Below are 20,420 nucleotides of genomic sequence, written 5' to 3' on the forward strand. Positions count from 1 at the left end.
AGGACTAGGATTCAAGCAAAATCCAGACGCGGTAAGCAAGACTGGGGTTGGACACAGTTCCACAGCTCCATCTTGTCCATCAGGATCTGTGACCATTACTCTGCCGTGTCCCCCCTTCTTCTGCCTCGTTCCTTTTCATCCAGCTCAGGAGTCACCCCTCCTAGGGATCTTGCCTCACTCCTGCCCACTCCCAAACCACCACACTTGTCAAAGATTCCCCTGAGTTCCTGTAGCCCTTAGGCTTAACGCGTACAATCCGAAACAGCATAGCTCAGGAATCAGAGGAACAAGGTGTAGCATCAGCAGAATGAGATCCAATCTTCCACCCCCCACTAGCTGTGTGACTTTAGGCCAGTTACTTAACCCCTCTGGGCCTGTCCCCTCATCTGCAAACTGGGAATGATGGAGTATTCATTTCCTAGGGGCAGCATTCCCTGAGATGACACATGTAAGTGAGCGGTGAGCCCTGGTGAATGATGCCTGGCGAGTTATGAGCACTCAATATGCAGCACCATGATCACGTGAGAACTGACTTGTGTGGGCTTTAGAACAGGGCTTGGCATTGAATAATGTAGTGTTAGTATTGTCATCATTTCTCACACTGTCCTGAATAAATTGCCAGTGGAAGTGGCTGCCTCATCAGAGGAAAGGGTGTGTCGTTTGCTTCTGAATCTCATACAGCAGGCACCTAATAAATGGCTGTTGAATGACAAAGAAACAGATTCTGTTGGGCCCTACAGGGCATAAAAGGAAACTCAAAAGCCACTCTCCGAGACAAGGGCTGGTCCACTTCTGCAAAGGTAGTAAAATGTTTTAGACTGTGTGGGTCACACACTCTGTTGCAACCATTCAACTCTGCTCTTGGAGTGGGAAAACAGCCATGGACACGTGGGTAAATGAATGGGCACGGCTGTCTCCCAATAATATTTTATTTACGGGCACTTCATATTATTTTGAACTTCATATTATTTTCGCAATTCATAAAAGGTAATTTTTTTTTTCCACAACCATTTAAAAATGAATAAAGATTTCTTAGATCGCTAGCCTTTCAAAAGCAGAGAGCAGGTTCGATTTGACCCGCGGGCTGCAGTCGGCCAACCCTCGCCCTACCTCTTCCCCTAACAAGACAGAGCTCCCAGGAAAGCGGGCCTCGGATTGGGCCAGGCAGAGTGGGTGGGGCCTGGGGGGGGGGGGGGCTTCGTGTTGTCGCGCATTGGGAAGGGAAAGCCCGGATTGGTCCACTCCGTTTGGCAGTCGGCCAATCAAATCAGGGCGGCGCTGCCGCTTTGCCCCGCCTCGCGCTAGCGTCTGCGTTACGCGGGGAGTGCGCCACGCCCCCTTGCGCGCTCGGGACTGACTTCCGGGCACTGGCACGGCGTGACGTCAGGAGGAGGGCAGGTAAGTACAAGCGGGCGGTGGGGGCGGTCAGGCCCGGTGAGGGCCGGGGGTCTGGTCGTTGCTTCACCCGACCTCGGAGCCGCTCGACGGGGTGAGCGCGCGGGGGGTCGTTGGGCACTGCGGTTGTGGGCACGATGTCCGGAGCCGGCTCCGGTCCCAGCCGCGACCTTAGTCCCAACCCCAGGCAGTTTTATGTCTGAAGGGCCTTTGGGTTTTCTTATCTGAAAGATGGGACCAGTGAGCCCCTGCCTCGCTGGGTTATGGTGAAGATTTAGATGCTCGTAAAATGGTTTGGCATGAGAAATAATCGAAAGTGCCAACATTTAACTCTGCATCAGGCGCTGTGCTAAGTCCTTCAACTCACTGAGCCTTGACAGCAACCTTATCAGGTTGATACTTTTATAAACCCTCCTTTACAGATGAGAAAACTCGGGCTCGGAGAGAAAGGCTTTGCCAAAAGTCAAAACCGCTAGCACGCGGCCGAATCGGGATCCAAGCCCACGCGCTATGCCCTAAGCCAGTGGGGTTTATAATAACTCCTGGCACCAACGACTAGAAATTTCTATACATCCATCCTATAACCCCCGCTCCCTGGGGTGGCAAAACCACTGTAAGAGCCCCAGCTCCTGTAAATGAGGTCCCCTGCGAACACTTCCAGCATCTTATTTCATTCACAGCAACCCCAGAAAGTCAGTCCGGTCACCCTCATGTACTCGTTACAGATGAGCAAGTCGAAGTTCAGGGAAGCTCAGACACTGGCTGAGGTCACCCAGTTAGTGAGGACAGGAGCTGCGATGCAGGCCCAGGGAACTGTATCCCAAGCCGGGGTGGGAAGTGACCTTGGGAAAATCCGGTCCGAGGACACACTTTACAGATGAAGGATCTGAGTCGTGAAGAGATGTTCAGGGTCATGGCAGAACAGTTTAAATTTTTTTTCAATGTTTATTTATTTTTGAGAGACAGAGCGCAAGCAGGGAAGGGGCAGAGTGAGAGGGAGACACAGAATCGGAAGCAGGCTCCAGGCTCTGAGCCGTCAGCACAGAGCCCGACGCGGGACTCGAAGTCATGAACCGTGAGATCATGGCCTGAGCTGAAGTCAGACGCTTAACCGACTGAACCAGCCAGGTGTCCCTGTTACCAGACACTTTTGGATGATGGCACCGTGAGCCCTCATAGTTAGCAATTTTCCTTTCCAGGGAGTCCCAAGAGACTTCTGGCTTGAGGTCTGCCTCCACTAGTGTGATATGCACAGGGTCTTTGAGAAAACCCCTTAGGCGAACCCTCTAGAGCCGGAGACCAGAGTCTCTCGGCAGGCTGGTATGCATAGCATTGAGGAACACCCAGGACCATTGGGGAACACCCAGGACGTGCCTTGGGCTTTTGCATTTTTCAAGGAGCAGGTGTTTGTCCTCTGGGATCTTGGGTGCTTACACCGGATGTCGGTGACATTTATTTATTAAAAAAAATTTTTAACATTTATTTTTTGAGAGAGAGACAGAGCACGAGCAGGGGAGGGGCAGAGAGAGAGAGGGAGACAGAATCCGAAGCAGGCTCCAGGCTCTGAGCTGTCAGCCCAGAGCCCAACGCGGGGCTCGAACCCATGGACCGCGAGATCATGACCTGAGCCGAAGTTGGACGCTTAACCAACTGAGCCACCCAGGCGCCCCATGAATGGTTTTAACTTCGTAAATGTTTGGGAAAGAATCAAGAGGAGCATGATATTTTGTGATGGGTGACAACCACGTGAAATGACAACTTCAGTGTGATGGCATCCAGTCACGCCGACTTCCACGTTGTCTACAGCTGCTTTACTAGCTATGATGGCAGAGTTGAGTCATTGGGACAGAGACAGCTGGGTCTGCAAAGCCAGAAATATTTACTCTCTGGTCCTTCATAGAGGAAATTTGCCAACCCCCGTTCTAGAATATGCTTCAGTCCCGGGGCGCCTGGGTGGCTCAGTCGTTTGAGGGTCCGGCTTCGGCTCAGGTCACGATCCCACAGTTTGGGGGTTCGAGCCCCGCGTCGGGCTCTGTGCTGACAGCATGGAGCCTGCTTGGGATTCTACTCCCACCCTTCTCCTCTCAGAATACATGAATAAACATTAAAAAAAAAATCCAAAAACCTTGGATTTGATACCTGTGTCACCTGCACTAATTCTCACGGAGCTCCAGTCAGTTAGGAGTGGTTCATGCAGTCAGCATTCCTCGGGGGCCACATGCTGTCCCAGGTGCTGGAGGTACAGCACAGAGTGGCCTGGTGGAGGAGACAGACTGTAGACAAGTAAACCGACACAGGGTGATATGATAGGGACTCCAGGGACGAAGTGGCTTTCGATCACGTGGTCAGATGAGGCCTGTGACACAGACGATGTTTGAGCTGAGACCTGTGACAACAGACAGCTGGTGGGAGAGCATGCATTCAAGGCACTTGGCCTGCACCTGCTGAGCCTTTGATGGCCTCCAGGAAGCCAGCGTGACTGGAACAGAGTGAGGGACAGGGAGAGGGGTAAGAGGCAGACTTGGAGAGGCAGGCAGGGGCCCCGTAGGCTGTGGGGAGGGCTTTGGCTTGAATTCTCAAACCAAAGGGAATCACTGGAGGGGTTTAGGCAGGAGAACGATGTTTCAGATTTCTATTTTAAGACCTCTTTCTGGTCCCTGTGGGGAACACAGACCGTGGCAGTCAAGGGCAGAGCCAGGAGACCAGGGAGGAGGCAGCTGCAGTGGTCCAGGTGAGCCGTCCTGGGGGCCGTGAAGGATGAGAAGCGTCAGACGTGAAATACATGTTGGCTGGAGAGTGAACAGGACGCTCTCTCTCTACGCAGACAAACATCACTCTTTGGAGGGTCGTCTGAGCCGCCGCCACACACAGCCCTTTGCAGGGAGGCCGTGGACCCTCCCCCAGGCTCCCCAGGAGGGCAGGACTAGGCAGGGAGGCGACACTGAGCAATCTGCAATCCGTGTCTCATCACCTCTTCGGATCAGCCGATCAGTCGAGGGCGAGGACCAGTAGGCAGCTCGCAAGATGGTGAGTAGACAGCCTCATGCTCACCAGGTTTTTCTTCTGGTCTTTGTCAGGCCCCCGAAGTAGCCCTTTCCCTCCTCCTCTCCAGGCTGTAAGGAGGTATTTCCAAACTCCGGATCATGATCTTTTTGGTGCATTGGTTCTCAAAGTTGGCATTGCACTAAAATCACCCAGGGAGCTTTTTCCTTTCCTTTCTTTCTCTTCTTTCTTTCTTTCTTTCTTTCTTTCTTTCTTTCTTTCTTTCTCTCTCTCTCTCTCTTTCTTTCTTTTTTAAGGAGGTGAAATTCAAACAACATCAAATTAATTAACCATTTTAGAGTGTACGATTTAGTGGCATTTAGTATTTTCATATTGTCGGACAACCACCACCTCTATCTATTTCCAAAGCATTTCCATCTCCCCAAAAAGGAAATCCTATCCCCACGAACAGTCCCTCCCCAGCCCCCAGCAACCACCCGTCTGCTTCCTGTCCACATGGACTTTCCTGTTTGGGACATTTCATGTAAGTGGAATCATACGCTATGTGGCCTTTTGCGTTTGGCTTCTTTCACCAAACACAATGTGTTTGAGGTTCATCCACGTCGCAGCAGGAGTCAGGACGTCATTCCTCTTTGTGGCCGAATAATATTCCACCGTCCAGATCGGCCGCATGGTGGGTCCCCATCCATCCGTTGAAAAACGTTTGAGTTGTTTCTGCCATTTGGCTCTCGTCACTACGGCTGCTAGGAGGGTGCGTGCACAACGATTTGTCCAAACACCTGCTCCCAGGTTGCTTTTTAAAAGCCCGGGGGTCCGGGTGCCAGACCCCGGAGGAGCCCTCGTCAGGAGGGGCGGGGCCCAGGCGTCAGGATTTTAGAAACTCGTCAGGTGCACGCAACGTTCGGCCAAGTTGGAGACCCACTCCTACCTGGGTCATCAGGTCAATTTATTGGGCGGCTGCCAGCATTTAGAAAGTGAGACCCTGGCAGCTGGATAGGCGTTCTTTCCCGAAGCCCATGCTGTGCTCTGTCTGTATGACGCGCGTGTTTATGCAGCGGCTGTGTTAACGTGTCCTGCTGTCAGTCGTGGTCCCCAAAACACGGGAAGCCCTTGCTTTAGCAGAGTCGGATTCTCTTGTAATTTTCCACTGTGACGACAGCGGCTCGCCAGTCCCCAAGTCACGGTCCCCGGTCCGACCCAGAGCCCAGGGCTTTTCTGGGACGTCCCTCAACCTCCCCCCCACGGCCCTCCATCCGGGCCCTGCCCCTGCAGGCCTCCTGGAGGGCCCTCTCTGAGTCACATCTCTCTTCTGCTTTCCAGGGTGAAAGGAAAGGTACAAACAAGTATTACCCTCCGGATTTCAATCCCGAAAAGGTAAGGCCGGGTTCCCTTCCCTGTGTCCACGATAGCAAAGAGACTTCACAGAGCAGGGGCCACGTAGCATGGCATCCCCCCCTGACGTCAGGGCCACGGCTGCAGGAGCGTGGGTGGCCTCTGAAGTGTCACTGCCTCGCTGGTTTGCACTTGTCACAGGAGTCTCGGGACAGTCTTTTTTTTTTTTTTTTTTTTTTTAGCATTTATTCATTTTTGAGAGACAGAGTGAGAATAGGGGAGGGGCTGGGGGTGGGGGTGAAACACAGAATCTGAAGCGGGCTCCAGGCTCTGCACTGACAGCCTGACAGCAGTGAGCCCAACATGGGCCTCGAACCCACGAACCGTGAGATCGTGACCTGAGCCGAAGCCAGACGCTTAACCGACTGAGCCACCCAGGCGCCCCACAGGGCGGTCTTTATTCCCCATGGAAAATGGGGCTGTGTGGTCAGTGACCTTTTACCCTGGGCCCAGCGTGGCCCATTTCCTGCGAAGGTCAGGGTGAAGTTCAGCACATGGGCTGCGTCAGACCCCCTTTGCACTCTCAGCTCTGGCTCCTCTGCCTTCCTCTTTGTTCCCTGTGCTGTTCCCTCCGCCTGGAATCTCTTCTTCTTTTGACCACAGGCGCCTTCCCTTCCTTCGGGTCTCTCCCCACAGGGGGCTTCCCTGACCCCCGTCTCGTTCTCTGTGGCGTCACCTAGGGCTTTATTTCTCATCGTAGCCGTTACAACTCCGGGATGTGCTACCCCTTCATAGGGATGGTGTTCCGTGTCCCCCTCTAGAACGTCCACCTGAGGGCAGAGACGTTCATCCGTCCCGTTCACAACTGTGGTCCCACGCTGTAGGTGCTCAGTAAGGGCCCCGTGAGTGAATCGGTGCATCCCAGCTTCGTGGTCCTGGGCACGTGACTGGCCTTTCTGTGCCACAGTTTCCCCATATGTCAAAAGGGGAAAATAAAAAACGGCCCTATGTCACAGGATCCTTGAGGGGTTGAAACAAGATGACACAGGGCACCCGTCTGGCTCAGTCGGTAGAGGTGCAACTCTTGATCTCGGGGTTGTAAGTTCGAGCCCCAGGGTGGGTATAGAGATTACTTAAAAATAAAATAAGGGGGGCGCCTGGGTGGCTCAGTCGGTTAAGCGTCCGACTTCGGCTCAGGTCATGATCTCACGGCTTGTGAGTTTGAGCCCCGCGTCGGGCTCTGGGCTGATGGCTCAGAGCCTGGAACCTGCTTCCGATTCTGTGTCTCCCTCTCTCTGCCCCTCCCCCATTCATGCTGTGTCTCTCTCTGTCTGAAAAATAAATAAACGTTAAAAAAAAAATTTTTTTTTAATTAAAAAAAATAATAATAAAGTAAAATAAGGGGCACCTGGGCAGCTCAGTCAGTTAAGCGACCGACTTCAGCTCAGGTCATGATATCTCATGGTTTGTGGGTTCGAGCCCCACGTCGAGCTCTGTGCTGACAGCTCAGAGCCTGGAGCTGCTTCGGATTCTGTGTCTCCATCTCTCTCTGCCCCTCCCCACCCCCCTTTCAAAAATAAACACTAAAAAAGGTAATTAGAAAAAATAAAAAAATCATAAAGTCACCTTTACAAAAAAAGAGAAGATACACACGTAGTACCCAGTAAACACTAACCAGTACTGACATCTCACCTGGTCTGCCCCACAGCACCAGAGGTGATGACAGTCATTGTCCCCAGTCGACAGATAGAGGAAACAGAGGCTGGAAAGCAAAAAGTGAGGTCACTCCCTGGGGTCATGCAGCTCTTTCAGCTCCTAAACGGAAGAACAAAGATTCAGACTCATATATTCCTGATTCCAACCCCACTTGCCCCACCAAGGCCTCAGTGCCTCACAGTCGGCTGTTAACACCGCCCACAGGACCTGAGAAAGAGGCCTCTCTCAGCCTGTGAGAGACAGCCTTGCTGTGCTAACCTGCTCCTGTGTCCTTTCCGTGCAGCATGGCTCTCTCAACCGATACCACAACAGCCACCCGCTACGGGAGCGGGCTCGGAAGCTGTCCCAAGGCATCCTCATTATCAGGTAAGACCCTGGCATCACCTGAGGATCCCTGCATTTGTGCCACCTGGCATCGGTCTCTGGGAGAATTCAGCGCCCCTGATTTTGCCCCGTTTGCAGGGCCTTAATTCCATAAAGCAGAAAGTCTCTGTATCAGTCAGCTGTTGCCGGGTAACAAAATGATGAACATGTATTATGTGTTGCTCCCAATTCTGCAGCTCAGCTGGATGTCTCTGCTGGCCTTACCTGGGCCTGGCTGACCTGGGCTGGGCTCTCTCATGCGTCAGGGGTCACCTGCCTGGGGGACTGCCTGGTCCGGCATGGCCCGGGCCAGCACGACCGGGCTCTGCTCCACATGTCTGTCATCCCCCAGTTGGCTAACCTGGCCGTGTTCACATGGGAGCACCCAGCTTCCAGAAGAGACTGGGCGGAGGCAGGCAAGGACTCTTGAGGCCACAGCCCAGAGCTGGCACACTGTCACTTCTGTCTCACTGATGGCCCAGTCGTGTTGCAGGGGGAGGGGCAGTTACGTGCTCGACATTCCACCTCTCGACAATACGTGCTGCAGAGGCACATTGCCAAGGGCACGGATATGGGGAGGAGAAAGAATCACGGCCACACTGCCACTGAGCCAGGACAGTGGCCCTTCCCGCAAGGCTCTCCCTTTATTTCTGGCCCGTGCCCCCGCAGGCCACCCAGAACAAGTAGCAGAAGCCAGCCTATGCTGCCTCGGAAGGACGAGCCCTTCTCTGCTTCGTGGACTCTGACCTCAGTCTCTATGGTCCATCGTGGGCCTGAGCAGATCCACTGACAAAATCACGAGAGGTCAGAATGTCTTTGGAAAAAGAATCAAGATCGGAGGCCCAGCAGTGGCCTCAGGAAGCCGAGAGCTGAAGGTCACTTCAAAACACAAAACACCCCCACACCTCCATGCTCCAGCCGCTCTGTTTGCTGAGCCCTCAGCTCGCCTGTACGGCGTCTTTCCTTCACCCCATTATTCCTTCCATAACGGTGTCTCAAACTGGAAGCCTTGTCGCTCCCATACACGGACGGCCAGGTCACGCGTCGCAAATGGAAGCACGGAGAAGAAATCCAGTGACAGTGCAGCAAGTTTCCTAAACTCTGGCTGGGCCGCTGCTCCTCCCCTCGGCTCCCCCCACCCGCCGTGGCCTCGGCTGGCGCGGGTGCGCGGACCCAGGGAGAGCCCGAGCGCACCGGGCGCCAACGAGCTCTTTTCTCTTCGTGTAGGTTTGAGATGCCCTATAACATCTGGTGCGACGGCTGCAAGAACCACATCGGCATGGGTGAGCCCCGCCCGCCCTTCCGTTCCTCGCCCCGCCCCCGACCACTCAGCCCCGCAGATGGCCAGCCCCTTGGCCGCTGGGCCCAGGAGAGACCGTCTCCACCAGGGGCCCCCGATCAGGCTTCGGAGAGGAAACGGGCACCCGAGTGACTGGTGGGTTGTGGACACCTTGTCGCAGAGCAGTTAGGAGGCCCGGCCTTGCCACTTCCTAGCTAGCCGGACCTCAGCAAGTGACTTAGTCTCTGTGTGCCTCAGTTTACCTACCCATAAGACTCACGTGGTAGGAGAGCTGTGTGGCAGGCCAAGTGCATAACCCACGGCACAGAGTACCCACGAGGGCTCAGGACTTAAACCGCTGCTGCCTGTGCTGTGATCTTTAATATTGGACCCCTGTCCATGCCACAGATGGGCAGACAGACAGACGTGGGGCCACGGCCCCACCGGGCAGCTCTGAGATCTCAGGCAGGTGACATGACCCACCTGGCTTCCGCGTCCTCCTCGGATACAGGGACCCTCAGCTCTTCACGCAGCGCCTGGCCCGGTGCAGCAGCTTATTCTGTAAACGGGAGCGGTGGCCCTTGGCAGTAGGGGCTGGCCACTGTCACAGGGGCCACAGAAGAGCAGGAAGGAGGGGCTGGGCCGCCCCACTGCTACGGAGGATGAGTGAATCCTCCCCACCCAGTAGGTCCCCCTGATCAGACCCAGCCAGGGGCACCTGCCCCAAAGGCCCCCGGGTGCTCAGGGGACAGAAAGCAGGACGCGGCCTAACACCCAAGGTGGGTCACCCTCAGGGTTGTGAACCGAAGCAGCCACCAGGAAAGGGAAACTCAGGCCATGCCACCCGCCAGCCCAAGCTCTGTTTTTGTGGTTTAAAGCTTTTTTTCCACCCCATAAGCGAGACTAGACCGGTCAAGAATACGAACCATCTAATCAGTGGAAAACCCGAAAACGCAGATGTTATTAGTGAAAGCCAACCCTCCTTGAACACCTGCCAAGGCCAGCCCCCGTGCTAAGTGATGTGTGTGTATCGTCGGCCCCTGTAGTTGTCACCGCAGCGCCGTGTGGTGAACAGGATAGTCGTCCCTGTTGAATAGGTGGGGAAACTGAGCAGCCGACCTACGGCCGTGTAGCTGGTATGTGCTGAAGTCGGTATTTGAACCCGGACCCTCCTGCCGCCACCCACACTCCTCTGTGGCTTGAGCACCTGTTGTGTGGCCTGGACACAGCTCTTTCCCACCTTGAACTTCAGGGCTCTCCAGAGGTGTCTCCCCTGCGGGTACACAGAATAGCACCCCTGTCTGCCCCCTGTCAGCAGAGACGCTGGGGGTGGCCTAAACCTGAGCCTCCGTTCTTTCCCTGTCCTCCCAGGTGTTCGTTACAATGCAGAAAAGAAGAAGGTTGGCAATTATTACACAACGCCCATCTACAGGTAGGGGCAGCCTGGCGGGTGTCCCAGAGGGACACATTGGTTAGCTACAGGGTGAGGGGGCCACAAAGGAGTCGCAGTAGGAGGGCAGCCATTCCCTGATGGCCATTTGCAACGGTCCTTTCCTGGAAACTGCCCTGGTCTGTCAGTCCGGGCACATCCCTCTGGCTAGGACCCTCCATGGCTCCCACCTTCCTCAGACTAAAAAAAGCCTGAGTCCTCCCCACTGCCCACAAGGGCTTGCACATTCTGCCCGGTCCCGTCTGTGTCCTCACCTCCTTCCACTCTCCCCCTGAGTTCCCTCACACACACCCCCCCCATCGAAGGCCCCCCACCTCGATGCTCTCAGCCTGGAATGCTCTTCCCCAGACATCTGCAAGGCTCCCTCTCCTTCTTTGGGTTTCTGCTCCAACACCACCTCTCAGAGAGGCCTCTTCCAGAGCAGCACTCACCCCCCAACACTGGTTGCTTGTGCATTTGCTGCGAGCGTGGCCACTGCTGGGATGTCAGCCCCTCTAAGAGCAGGTTGGCGTCCTTCACCACCGTGTCCTCAGCAGCGGCTGCCAAGCCTGCCGCAGGGCAGCCTCGCTCGGGAGGGTTTGTTGAATGCACGAAGGAGCAAACTCCAGACAGAAGGTCAGCTCTGGGGCGATGGGACGGTGTGTGTCTCACCCACAGCCGTGACCCCAGACACAGAGCTTGGTGGGTAGCAGGTGCTCAGTGAACGCTTCCCGAATGATGCTCACCAGTGGAAGGAAGCAGGCGAGGGGTGACGGGTGGCCTGGGGCCGCCGCGGTGTCCTGACGTGCGCCCTGTGCCCACCCAGGTTCCGGATGAAATGCCACCTGTGTGTCAACTACATCGAGATGCAGACGGACCCCGCCAACTGCGACTACGTGATTGTGAGTGGCGCCCAGCGCAAGGAGGAGCGCTGGGACATGGAGGACAACGAGCAGGTGCTGACGACAGGTGAGCACGGGGGAGGGGTGGGCCCGGAGGCCAGCCCCGAGCCCGAGCCCGAGCCCGAGCCCGAAGGCCCTGCCGCATTCCCGCTGTGGCAGAGCATGAGAAGAAGCAGAAGCTGGAGACGGACGCCATGTTCCGCCTGGAGCACGGCGAGGCCGACCGGAGCACGCTCAAGAAGGCCCTCCCCACCCTGAGCCACATCCAGGAGGCCCAGAGCGCCTGGAAGGATGACTTCGCTCTCAACAGCATGCTGCGGAAAAGGTTCCGGGTGAGTGGGGCTCCCGCGTGGCGTCGGGACCACGAGGGGGCGGGGGCCACCGACATCGGAGGGGGGAGAACGCAGATGCGGCCCTGGCCCCACCACATGCCAGCTCCAGCTGGGCCATTTAGCCCTCTGAGCCTCAGTGTCCCCATCGGACCACGTCCCTACCTCGGGGCACCCACGGGAAGCCCCTGGCCCAGCAGCTGTTATTAAGCAGGTAGCCCCTTCCGGGGAGCCCCAGCTCTGCCTTCAGCAGACTCTCTGAGGGAAAGAAAGCTTCGAGCTAGATCACAGGTGAGGCCCAGCCCCGCCAAGGGGGACAGCCGAGGCCCAGCAGGGCCCTGACCTACTACTCAGCTCCTAACACGTATTTCACGGGTCCACGCAGCCATCCCAGAACGGAGCCCCGAGATCATCAACCCACACCCGCACGATTGCCAAAATATCTCTGCCGTACCCTGTGGTAAAAAATGTCTGAAAGGGGAGAGTCGCTTACGACGAAGCGTGGCCGTGCGTGTTTCAGTGTACAAGTGCCTGAGTGCAGAGTCGCTGAGGGCACACGTACAGACCCCGACTCGCACCCCCGGGGGCACGGTCCTCCCTCGATGTCTGCTCGCGTCGCCCACTTGCTGGGTGGCTTCCACGTCCCGGGCACCGCGTGAGGCCCTTGCCTCGGATGAGCTCGAAGAGGAGGAAACCGAGTGGCGTCACGCACCCCGGGTCAGCGGGCAGGGGAGAGGCGGGTCTTCGACAGCCACCATACCTTTCCCCCACCCTGTCCCCCACCACACAGGAGAAGAAAAAAGCCATGCAGGAGGAGGAGGAGAGGGACCAGGCGTTGCAGGCTAAGGCGAGCCTGGCCATCCCGCTGGTGCCCGAGACGGAGGACGACCGCAAGCTGGCCGCCCTGCTCAAGTTCCACACCCTGGACTGTGCGTTGGGGGGCCAGTGGGCAAGGGGGACCGGGTGGGCAGATACGGAGGTCCCCGGCCATGAGCGGGCCACGGCAGGCCAAGGCAGAGGGCGGCTGTGGACCTCCTTCCCTCTCTTGCCTCCCCATCCCCAGCCTACGAGGACAAGCAGAAACTCAAGCGGACGGAGATCATCAGCCGCTCTTGGTTCTCCTCCACCCCGGGACCCCGCGCCGGCAGCAGCAAAGCCGGCAGCGTCCTGAAGAAGCTGGCCCAGAACCGCAGATGCGCACCGGTCGGCTCCCCCATCACCGTAGAGGACCTGGGCATCGTGCGGCGGCGGTCCCGAGAGGCCTTGGAGAGCCTCCGGCTCGCCGCGGAGACCCCCAAGCCTGGGGAGCCGTGGGTGCCAGAGGGGAACACCCAGGACAGGCCCGCATCCCCCCCAGACTGCTCTCCGGAGACAGCCGAGACCCCCAGGAGCAGGGGGCCTCCGGGGCAGGCGGGGAAACGTCAGGACAGACCCCGGTCCCCACCAGGCCCCTCTCAGGAGGCAGCCGCTTCCCGGGACACACCACACCCGGGCACCCTCAGCTCCTCCCTGGTGGCCGATTACTCCGACTCAGAGAGTGAGTGAGCAGTTCTGGGCACTGGACCTGCTCCAGAGGCTGCAACCCAGCCAGGAGGCCCCTCCCGGACTGCAGCCTTGCTTGCCCCCCAGCCCTCCGAGCGCTCAGACGCTGCCCCTCCCGAGACCTCGCCTTCCTGCAGCAGTGGAGCTATTTATTTGGTCCTGGAGAGGCTGTTTGTGCCTTGTGGGACGACATCCCAACATTAAAGCCCTGCTTCTTTGTCCCTGCCTCAGGTTGCTAGATGGGCCCAGGGGCTGACTCCCCCCGCACCCCACCACCCAGCTAAGCTTCGCAGGACCCTCACCAGCCAGCGTGATGCTACCGCCACAGCCACGATCCCCGCCCAGCATGAGGGTTTCAGTGTGGTAGCTCAGGTTGGCCTGCAATCAGAGCGGACTTCCCAGAGGAGGCAGTACAGTCTGAGTGCGAAAGGTGGAGGGGGGACCCGGCAGCAGGAACCGCACAGTTAGGACTGGGAACGTAGGACGTGCCTGAAGCAGTCAAACCCGGAGCATGCAAGTGTGGGGTTTTTGTTCTCCCCAGCCTCTAGGGATGCCTTGGAAAGGTCACAAAAAGGCCCTCTCCCCTACCCCCTTCCCTGCCATGGTGCATCTTTTGGAGGGAACTGGTAAACTGAACAGGAAATAGCTCAGAAACAGCAGGGCATCCACCCAGAAACCTAACCGGCTACCTCCCTTTACTTAAACCGGGAAAAGGAAGAGCATTTAACAAACGTGGGGGTTTGTAGCCCCAGGGGATACGGCCGTGACCCAGCCACACAGTGCGCTTGGTGCTGAGGTTCTGGCCAGATTCATATTTCGCCTGATGGGGCATGGTGGCCCCAGGGGCTGTCCCCAGCCCACCAGCCTTTGCTCCCTGCAGGGAAGGGAAGGTTTCAGGGCAACAGTAAGAGCCCCTTAGTCTCTGAAATACCCAATGCGGGCCTTTATTGGAGACCACCTTCAGCATTCTCTGTGGCTGAAGAAATCAGGCACCTAAGGGTGCCCACCTGGGATTTGGGGGACCTTGCTGCGAGCCCTTAACTCCAGTCAACCGAACGGGAAACAACACGGCCCCAGAAACGGTGCGCTTTGGTTTCCAGAAGGCGGCTAACTGCCCAAACTCAGCCCTGGGGGTAGGGCGGGCTCGGCCTCCTGGACTGCCGGTCCTGCGGGGTTGCTGTGCGCACGCGCCTCCGTCCGAAAGGGCGGGGCGGGTCCTGCCCACTCCTTGCGTCCTATCCCCGCGCGTGCGCAGGGAGCCCCCCCCACCCCCCCCCCGCCCCGTCCTTCCAGAGCGGCGTGAGCGAGGCGGCGGTATCATGGCTTTGGAGGCGATCCGCTACTCCCGGGGCTCGCTGGAGATCCTCGACCAGCTGCTGCTGCCCCAGCACAGCCGCTACGAGGCAGTGGGCTCGGTGCGCCAGGCCTGGGAGGCTATCCGCGCCATGAAGGTGGGACCGCGCGGCGCAGCGACGGGGCAGGGATGGGAGGGGGGCGGCCCCTTCTGACGCCCCGATCCCTCCCCTCCAGGTGCGCGGCGCCCCGGCCATCGCGCTCGTGGGCTGTCTCAGCCTCGCCGTGGAGCTGCAGGCGGGTGCGGGGGGACCCGGCCTCGCCGCACTGGTGGCTTTCGTGCGCGACGCGCTGAGCTTCCTGGTCACCGCTCGGCCCACCGCGGTCAACCTGGCCCGCGCGGCCAGCCAGCTGGCCGACGCCGCAGCCTTGGAGGCCGAGCGCGAGGGCGCCACGGAAGAGGCGGTCCGGGAGAGGTAGGGAGGCCTTGGGCCAAACACTGCTCCGCGTGGAAGCTGTTGACTCATCTTTTCGCACAGCGACCCGTTTTACATACAGGAAAACTGAGGCACGGCATGTCAGTCCAAGGCCACGCAAGCGGGACTAAGAGCCCTTACCGGACAGCTGCATCCCAAGGTCCTTGCACTCAAGTTCAAGTCTCTTGAGTCTGCCTCCCCAGAACATGCCCAGCCCCATCTGCCTCGGAGGTCCCTTTTGCAGCCACTGCATTCTCCTAGTTTTTCTTTTTGAGGAATTTTGCTTCCTGCCTTGATCCCTTCCCTGCCCTTTTGTTTTTCTACTCTTCTCTGTTGCAGCTACGTGGTCACTTGGCATGTTTCTTGACCTTACCTAGCTTACTCCCGTCTCAGGGCCTTTGCACACGCCATCTCTTGCAGGCCAGGTATCCACAGAGCTTACTCTCTGTCAGGTTTCAGGTTTCTGTCTTCCCCACACCTCACGTAACACAGCTCATCCCCCCATCTCTGTCCCCTGACTCTGCTGCCTTCTCCTTCATTAATTGCTTACCACCTGCCTCCCCCACCCTAGCGGAAGCTCCACAGGGGCAGAGATTTTTTGTGCTGTGCTCTCCAGCGCCCATGAGGTACTCGGTAAACATACGTTAAGTGAGCAAGTGGTGTGACAGGTGACGGTCCAGAAGAGTGCAGGTCCCACAGCCTGGAGGAGGCTGTGAGCAGGAGGGCTCCTACTGAGCGGTGTTGGGCAGGGAGGAGGGGCTAGCCTGGGCCCCAAGGCCCGGTGGCTGGTGCTGAGAGCCCCTTGTCGGCCCCAGAGTGATCTGCTGTGCCGAGGACATGTTGGAGAAAGACCTCAAAGACAATCGGAGCATCGGGGACCTCGGAGCCCGCCACCTCCTGGAGCAGGTAGCTCCTGGGGGCGGCAAGGTGACCGTGTTGACCCACTGCAACACTGGTGCCCTGGCCACTGCTGGCTATGGCACAGCCCTGGGTGAGTGGGCATCATGGGAAGGGGGACGGGCCCCTTTTGGATGCTAGAGAAAGAAACCCTAGTCACTTTACCCACCAAAAAGATGTGAAGTTGTTCCTTTTTTTTTTTTAATAAGTTTAAGTACTTTTAAACATTTATTTATTTTTGAGAGAGAGTAAGCGAGTGGGGGAGGGGCAGAGAGAGAAGGACAGAGGATCTGAAGCAGGCTCCATGCTGACAGCAGAGAGCCCGATGTGGGGCCATGAGATCATGACCTGAGCCAAACTCGGATGCTTACCCAACTGAGCCAGCCAGGTGCCCCGGTGAAGTTATTCTTGTACAGAAGTGCTTAGGTGGTTGGCTTCAGGTGTGGCTGGATCCAGGTGTTAAGATAGTGGCATCAGGATCCATCTATCCCTGTCCCCTAGATCCTGCCCTCCGTGATGGCATCATTCTCATGCTCCACGGGTCAGCAGGGAGGCTGCTAGGATTCAGATCATGAGGAAGAGAGCCAAGGGTCTCTGTGTTGACAGTGCTGGAAAAGTCTCCTTATATCTCAGGGGCTCTGATAGGGCCACTTGCCCATCCAGGATCAATCGGTCAACGGGCCCAGACTGAGCCTTGTGCTCAGAATGGGCACGATGTGAACTCCAACAGGACTGAGAAGGGAGTGGCCCCCCAAAAGAAAGATTGGGATAGCTGTGACCAGGACAGTGGGGAACAGGTCTTGGGGGTCAAAATAGTAGATGCCACTTGACCCTAAATTCTCGGAGATTTGCCTACCTGCCTGGGTCCTTCCTGCCCTTGTGCTTGGGGACTGAGGCCTTGATGGCAAGATACTCGTTTATTCACTCAATAAACATCAGTTAAGAACCCGAGTACCCCACCATTCCTGCATACATGCATTCCTCTATTCACTCAACGCTTACTAAGCACCTGCTGTGTACCAGGCACAGTTCTAGGCACTGGGGACGCAGCAGTGAAAACAGTAGACAAAACCTCTGCCCCAAGGAACAGGAAAGTAGGAAGAAGTAACACAAGCAAGTCGGTAAATACGCAGGCTGCGTTCGAGGGTGATGAGTAAGAAAGAGCAGAGAAGGGGTCGGAGGGGTGGGGGGGTGGCTGTGCGAGATCGAGGAATCAGGGAGGGCCTCCCGGAGAAGATGTTCTCTAAGCCCACACGTACCGGGCAGAGGAAACCATCACTGCAGGGGCCCGGGGATGAGACTGTGCCTGGCGAGGCTTTGGTGAGCTGTGCTTCTAAACAGCGAGCCGCTCGGCCCACATGTCGCTGTCTGTTTCATCCTGACCTTCTGGTGGGCCGAGCCCTACAGGGGTGATCCGCTCGCTGCACACCCTGGGCCGTCTGGACCACGCCTTCTGCACGGAGACCCGGCCCTACAACCAGGGAGCCCGGCTGACCGCCTTCGAGCTGGTCTACGAGCGGATCCCCGCCACGCTCATCGCCGACAGCATGGCAGCAGCCGCCATGGCCCACCGAGGGGTGTCAGGTCAGCGGGCGCGATGCCGGTGGGCGGGGCTTCCAGGCGTCCGGGGCCAGGTTAGGACCCCAGCATCTTGCTCCCCAGCCGTCATCGTAGGAGCCGACCGCGTGGTTGCCAACGGTGACACAGCCAACAAGGTGGGCACCTACCAGCTGGCCATCGCTGCCAAGCACCACGGCATCCCCTTCTACGTGGCTGCCCCCAGCTCCTCGTGCGACCTCCATCTGGAGACAGGCAGGGACATCGTCATCGAGGAGCGCCCAGGGCGGGAGCTGACCGACGTCAACGGGGTCAGGATTGCAGCCCCCGGTAAGCTGGCCCCTTAGAGGTGGGCACCACGGCACCTGGGCACGTCCCTTTAGGCACCCTGGCCCCTTCCTGGGGGCAGGTGGATTTAGGGCATCACGGGCCTTCTGGGGCATAAGCGGCTCCTTCGACCCATTTCTTGGAACAGAAGCGTCTTGAAGGTCAGATTCAAGGTCGGAATGTACAACTAATGAGTTAGGAGACTTCAGGCAAGCTGTCCTGCTCTTCTCCATTTCGTTTTCCTCCCTTAAAGAAGAAATAAGATGGGGCGCCTGGGTGGCGCAGTCGGTTAAGCGTCCGACTTCAGCCAGGTCACGATCTCGCGGTCCGTGAGTTCGAGCCCCGCGTCGGGCTCTGGGCTGATGGCTCGGAGCCTGGAGCCTGTTTCCGATTCTGTGTCTCCCTCTCTCTCTGCCCCTCCCCCGTTCATGCTCTGTCTCTCTCTGTCCCAAAAATAAATAAAAAACGTTGAAAAAAAAAAATTAAAAAAAAAAAAAATAAAAAAAAAAAGAAGAAATAAGAATACTGCCTAGCCCAGTGCCTGTGAAGAGACACTGATGCTCTCAGCTTCCCCACCCCACCTGGAGCAGGCTGCCTGAGTTCTCCCATCCCCAAGAGCCCCAGCGTTCACCGTCTGTGAGATGCACTCTTACTATGACCCGCCTCACAAACCCCTGGGTGGTCAGCGAATCAGCCCAGGTGACACGAGGAACCGCGCCTGACCCTTACTTAGTGCTCATTGGATAGTAACAATTACACGGGGCATCTGGGTGGCTCAGTCGGTTAAGTGTCGGACTTGAGCTCAGGTCATGATCTCACAGTTCGTGAATTCGAACCCCGCATCGGGCTCTCTGCTGCCAGCACAGAACCCACTTCAGATCCTCTGTCCCCGTCTGTCTCTGCCCCTCCCCCATGTGCACACACGCTCTCTCTCTCAAAAACAAACATTAAAAAAAAACAAAGAACTGTGAGCCAGAGAAAACTGTTACAGGCCCCCAGTTTGCAGCCTCTTGTGTAAGTGGTGGTTATTCACTCAGCAAATATTTTAGAGTACCTGACCGATGCTAGGTGCTGTGCTAAACGCAAGGGATACAGGAATGAAAAAGTCATAAAATCCCTGCGCTTGTGGAGCTGACAATCCAAGATAAATAACAAAATCACAGTGTGTGTTAGAGGCGGGCAAGGGTTCAGGAGAAAAGGCAAGGAAAGGCACGGGAAGTGTTGGCGCAGGGAGATTTAGACAGAATGATTAGAGAAGGCGTCGCTGAGAAGGTGACATCTGAGCAAAGACCTGAAGGAAACGAAACAGCGAGTGAGTCGTATGTTGGAGGCAGAAGGGACTGCCCGTGCAAAGGCTCTCGGGTGGGCTCTGTGAGGTTCTTAATGCGATCCTTGGAGCAGGCAGAAGCAGGATAGATGTATGTAAGACTTCTAAACCTTCTGAGACGATGCTAACAAGGTTGTTACTGAGTGCTAAAACCCGCCCCCTCATGCACTTGCAGAGTGACTATCCCCGGATTCTCAAGGATTCTCGAAGTCCCAGAACCCCAATGGGGGAGACAGGACACAACACCTTGAGAGCTGTCACAGAGCCAAATACTGCTTTCTTGCCTCCTCCTTCTCTCCTGCAGGGATTGAGGTTTGGAATCCTGCCTTCGATGTCACCCCCCACAACCTCATCACCGGCGGCATCATCACAGAACTGGGGGTCTTTGCTCCTGAGGAGCTCCGGGCAGCCCTAAGCACCACCGTCTCCTGAGGGTGGGGACCCCAGCTGGACCCCAGGAGTAACCAAGCTGACTCTCCATATCCTGCCCCCATTCCCTTAGGTTTTGTAATAAACTTATTCATTGAATGGCTTGCCCCAAAACTGACTTTCTTCCCCGCAGCTACACTTCTTCCTAGAGCAGGGAGAGCACACAGGGCCTTTGCATGGCTTTCAGAGCCCTGTAACTGGAGCCAGCCTGCCCAAGTTCAAAACCCAGCTCAGCCACTTTCTCTGCTGTGTGACCTTGGTCGAGTCACTTCACCTCCTCGTGCCTTGGGTGTTCTCATGTATAAAATGTTCTCAGGTTGCTTCAGGGCCAGAACTAGGATGGTACCTGGGGTGCAGAATTTTAAACGGCACACCAAAAAGCTCAGTAATCAAGTAACAGCTTCTTGCACAACTTGACCGTACCTCACCCCTGACACTGGCCCTCATTCCAAGAAAATCTTACTTGCGGTCTCAGGCACCTGCTCTGCAGGCTGTGGTTTGATGATTTTACATTTATGATACTAAAATTTTATGTTTAGGGGTGCTTGGGTGGCTCAGTTGGTGAAGAATCCTAGACCAGCTTTTATGTACAAAGAGCATAAAACTAAGTTCTACAAAACAAATGAGCGCTCAGGAAGCGTTAGCTCATCAGCCTTACCTTTCTTTGGAAGGTTTTGCAAAGCCCTCCATATCATTTACGTCTGTGGGCGGCTGTCTCTTTAATGCGTTGCCCCGTTGTGTCCCGTGAGTCTTTGCGCGCGCCCCGCCGGCCCCACTGTATCCCATCGTGCTCTGCGTCTTCCGGCTGTATTTTCTCCCAGCCC

At 56.7% G+C, this 20,420-nt stretch overlaps 2 protein-coding genes across 10 annotated transcripts; both read left to right on the forward strand.

Moving 5' to 3' along the window:
• The first annotated feature begins 1,336 nt into the window (after positions 1-1,336).
• On the forward strand, positions 1,337-13,509 carry YJU2B (YJU2 splicing factor homolog B). Of its 8 annotated transcripts, none has more exons than XM_060630421.2 (11): positions 1,337-1,398; positions 2,595-2,621; positions 4,323-4,422; positions 5,719-5,772; positions 7,730-7,812; positions 9,037-9,092; positions 10,460-10,520; positions 11,344-11,486; positions 11,579-11,751; positions 12,539-12,677; positions 12,812-13,509. In XM_060630421.2, exons 3-11 carry the CDS (start codon positions 4,420-4,422, stop codon positions 13,291-13,293), a joined length of 1,194 nt encoding a protein of 397 aa, XP_060486404.1. In that variant the 5' UTR covers positions 1,337-1,398; positions 2,595-2,621; positions 4,323-4,419; the 3' UTR covers positions 13,294-13,509. The 8 variants fall into 8 exon arrangements, with proteins under 8 accessions (XP_060486404.1, XP_060486406.1, XP_060486407.1 ...); XM_060630423.2 differs by lacking the exon at positions 2,595-2,621 and adding an exon at positions 4,068-4,126 and having other exon boundaries at positions 1,380-1,398; positions 4,220-4,422; XM_060630419.2 differs by lacking the exons at positions 1,337-1,398; positions 2,595-2,621 and adding exons at positions 1,413-1,489; positions 4,068-4,126 and having other exon boundaries at positions 4,220-4,422.
• Positions 13,510-14,539: 1,030 nt separating this feature from the next.
• On the forward strand, positions 14,540-20,380 carry MRI1 (methylthioribose-1-phosphate isomerase 1). Of its 2 annotated transcripts, XR_013554299.2 has the most exons (7): positions 14,540-14,741; positions 14,821-15,059; positions 15,875-16,050; positions 17,364-17,540; positions 17,619-17,843; positions 19,472-19,669; positions 20,268-20,380. XR_013554299.2 is itself a non-coding variant. In XM_060630427.3 (6 exons), the coding sequence occupies exons 1-6, from the start codon at positions 14,610-14,612 to the stop codon at positions 19,597-19,599; spliced, it is 1,077 nt and encodes a 358-aa protein (XP_060486410.1). In that variant the 5' UTR covers positions 14,540-14,609; the 3' UTR covers positions 19,600-19,695. The 2 variants fall into 2 exon arrangements, 1 of the variants encoding a protein (XP_060486410.1); XM_060630427.3 differs by lacking the exon at positions 20,268-20,380 and having other exon boundaries at positions 19,472-19,695.
• The last annotated feature ends 40 nt before the right edge of the window (positions 20,381-20,420 follow it).

Source organism: Panthera onca, chromosome A2, assembly GCF_046562875.1.
Source record: "Panthera onca isolate mPanOnc1 chromosome A2, mPanOnc1 haplotype 2, whole genome shotgun sequence".
Taxonomy (NCBI): Eukaryota; Metazoa; Chordata; class Mammalia; order Carnivora; family Felidae; genus Panthera; species Panthera onca.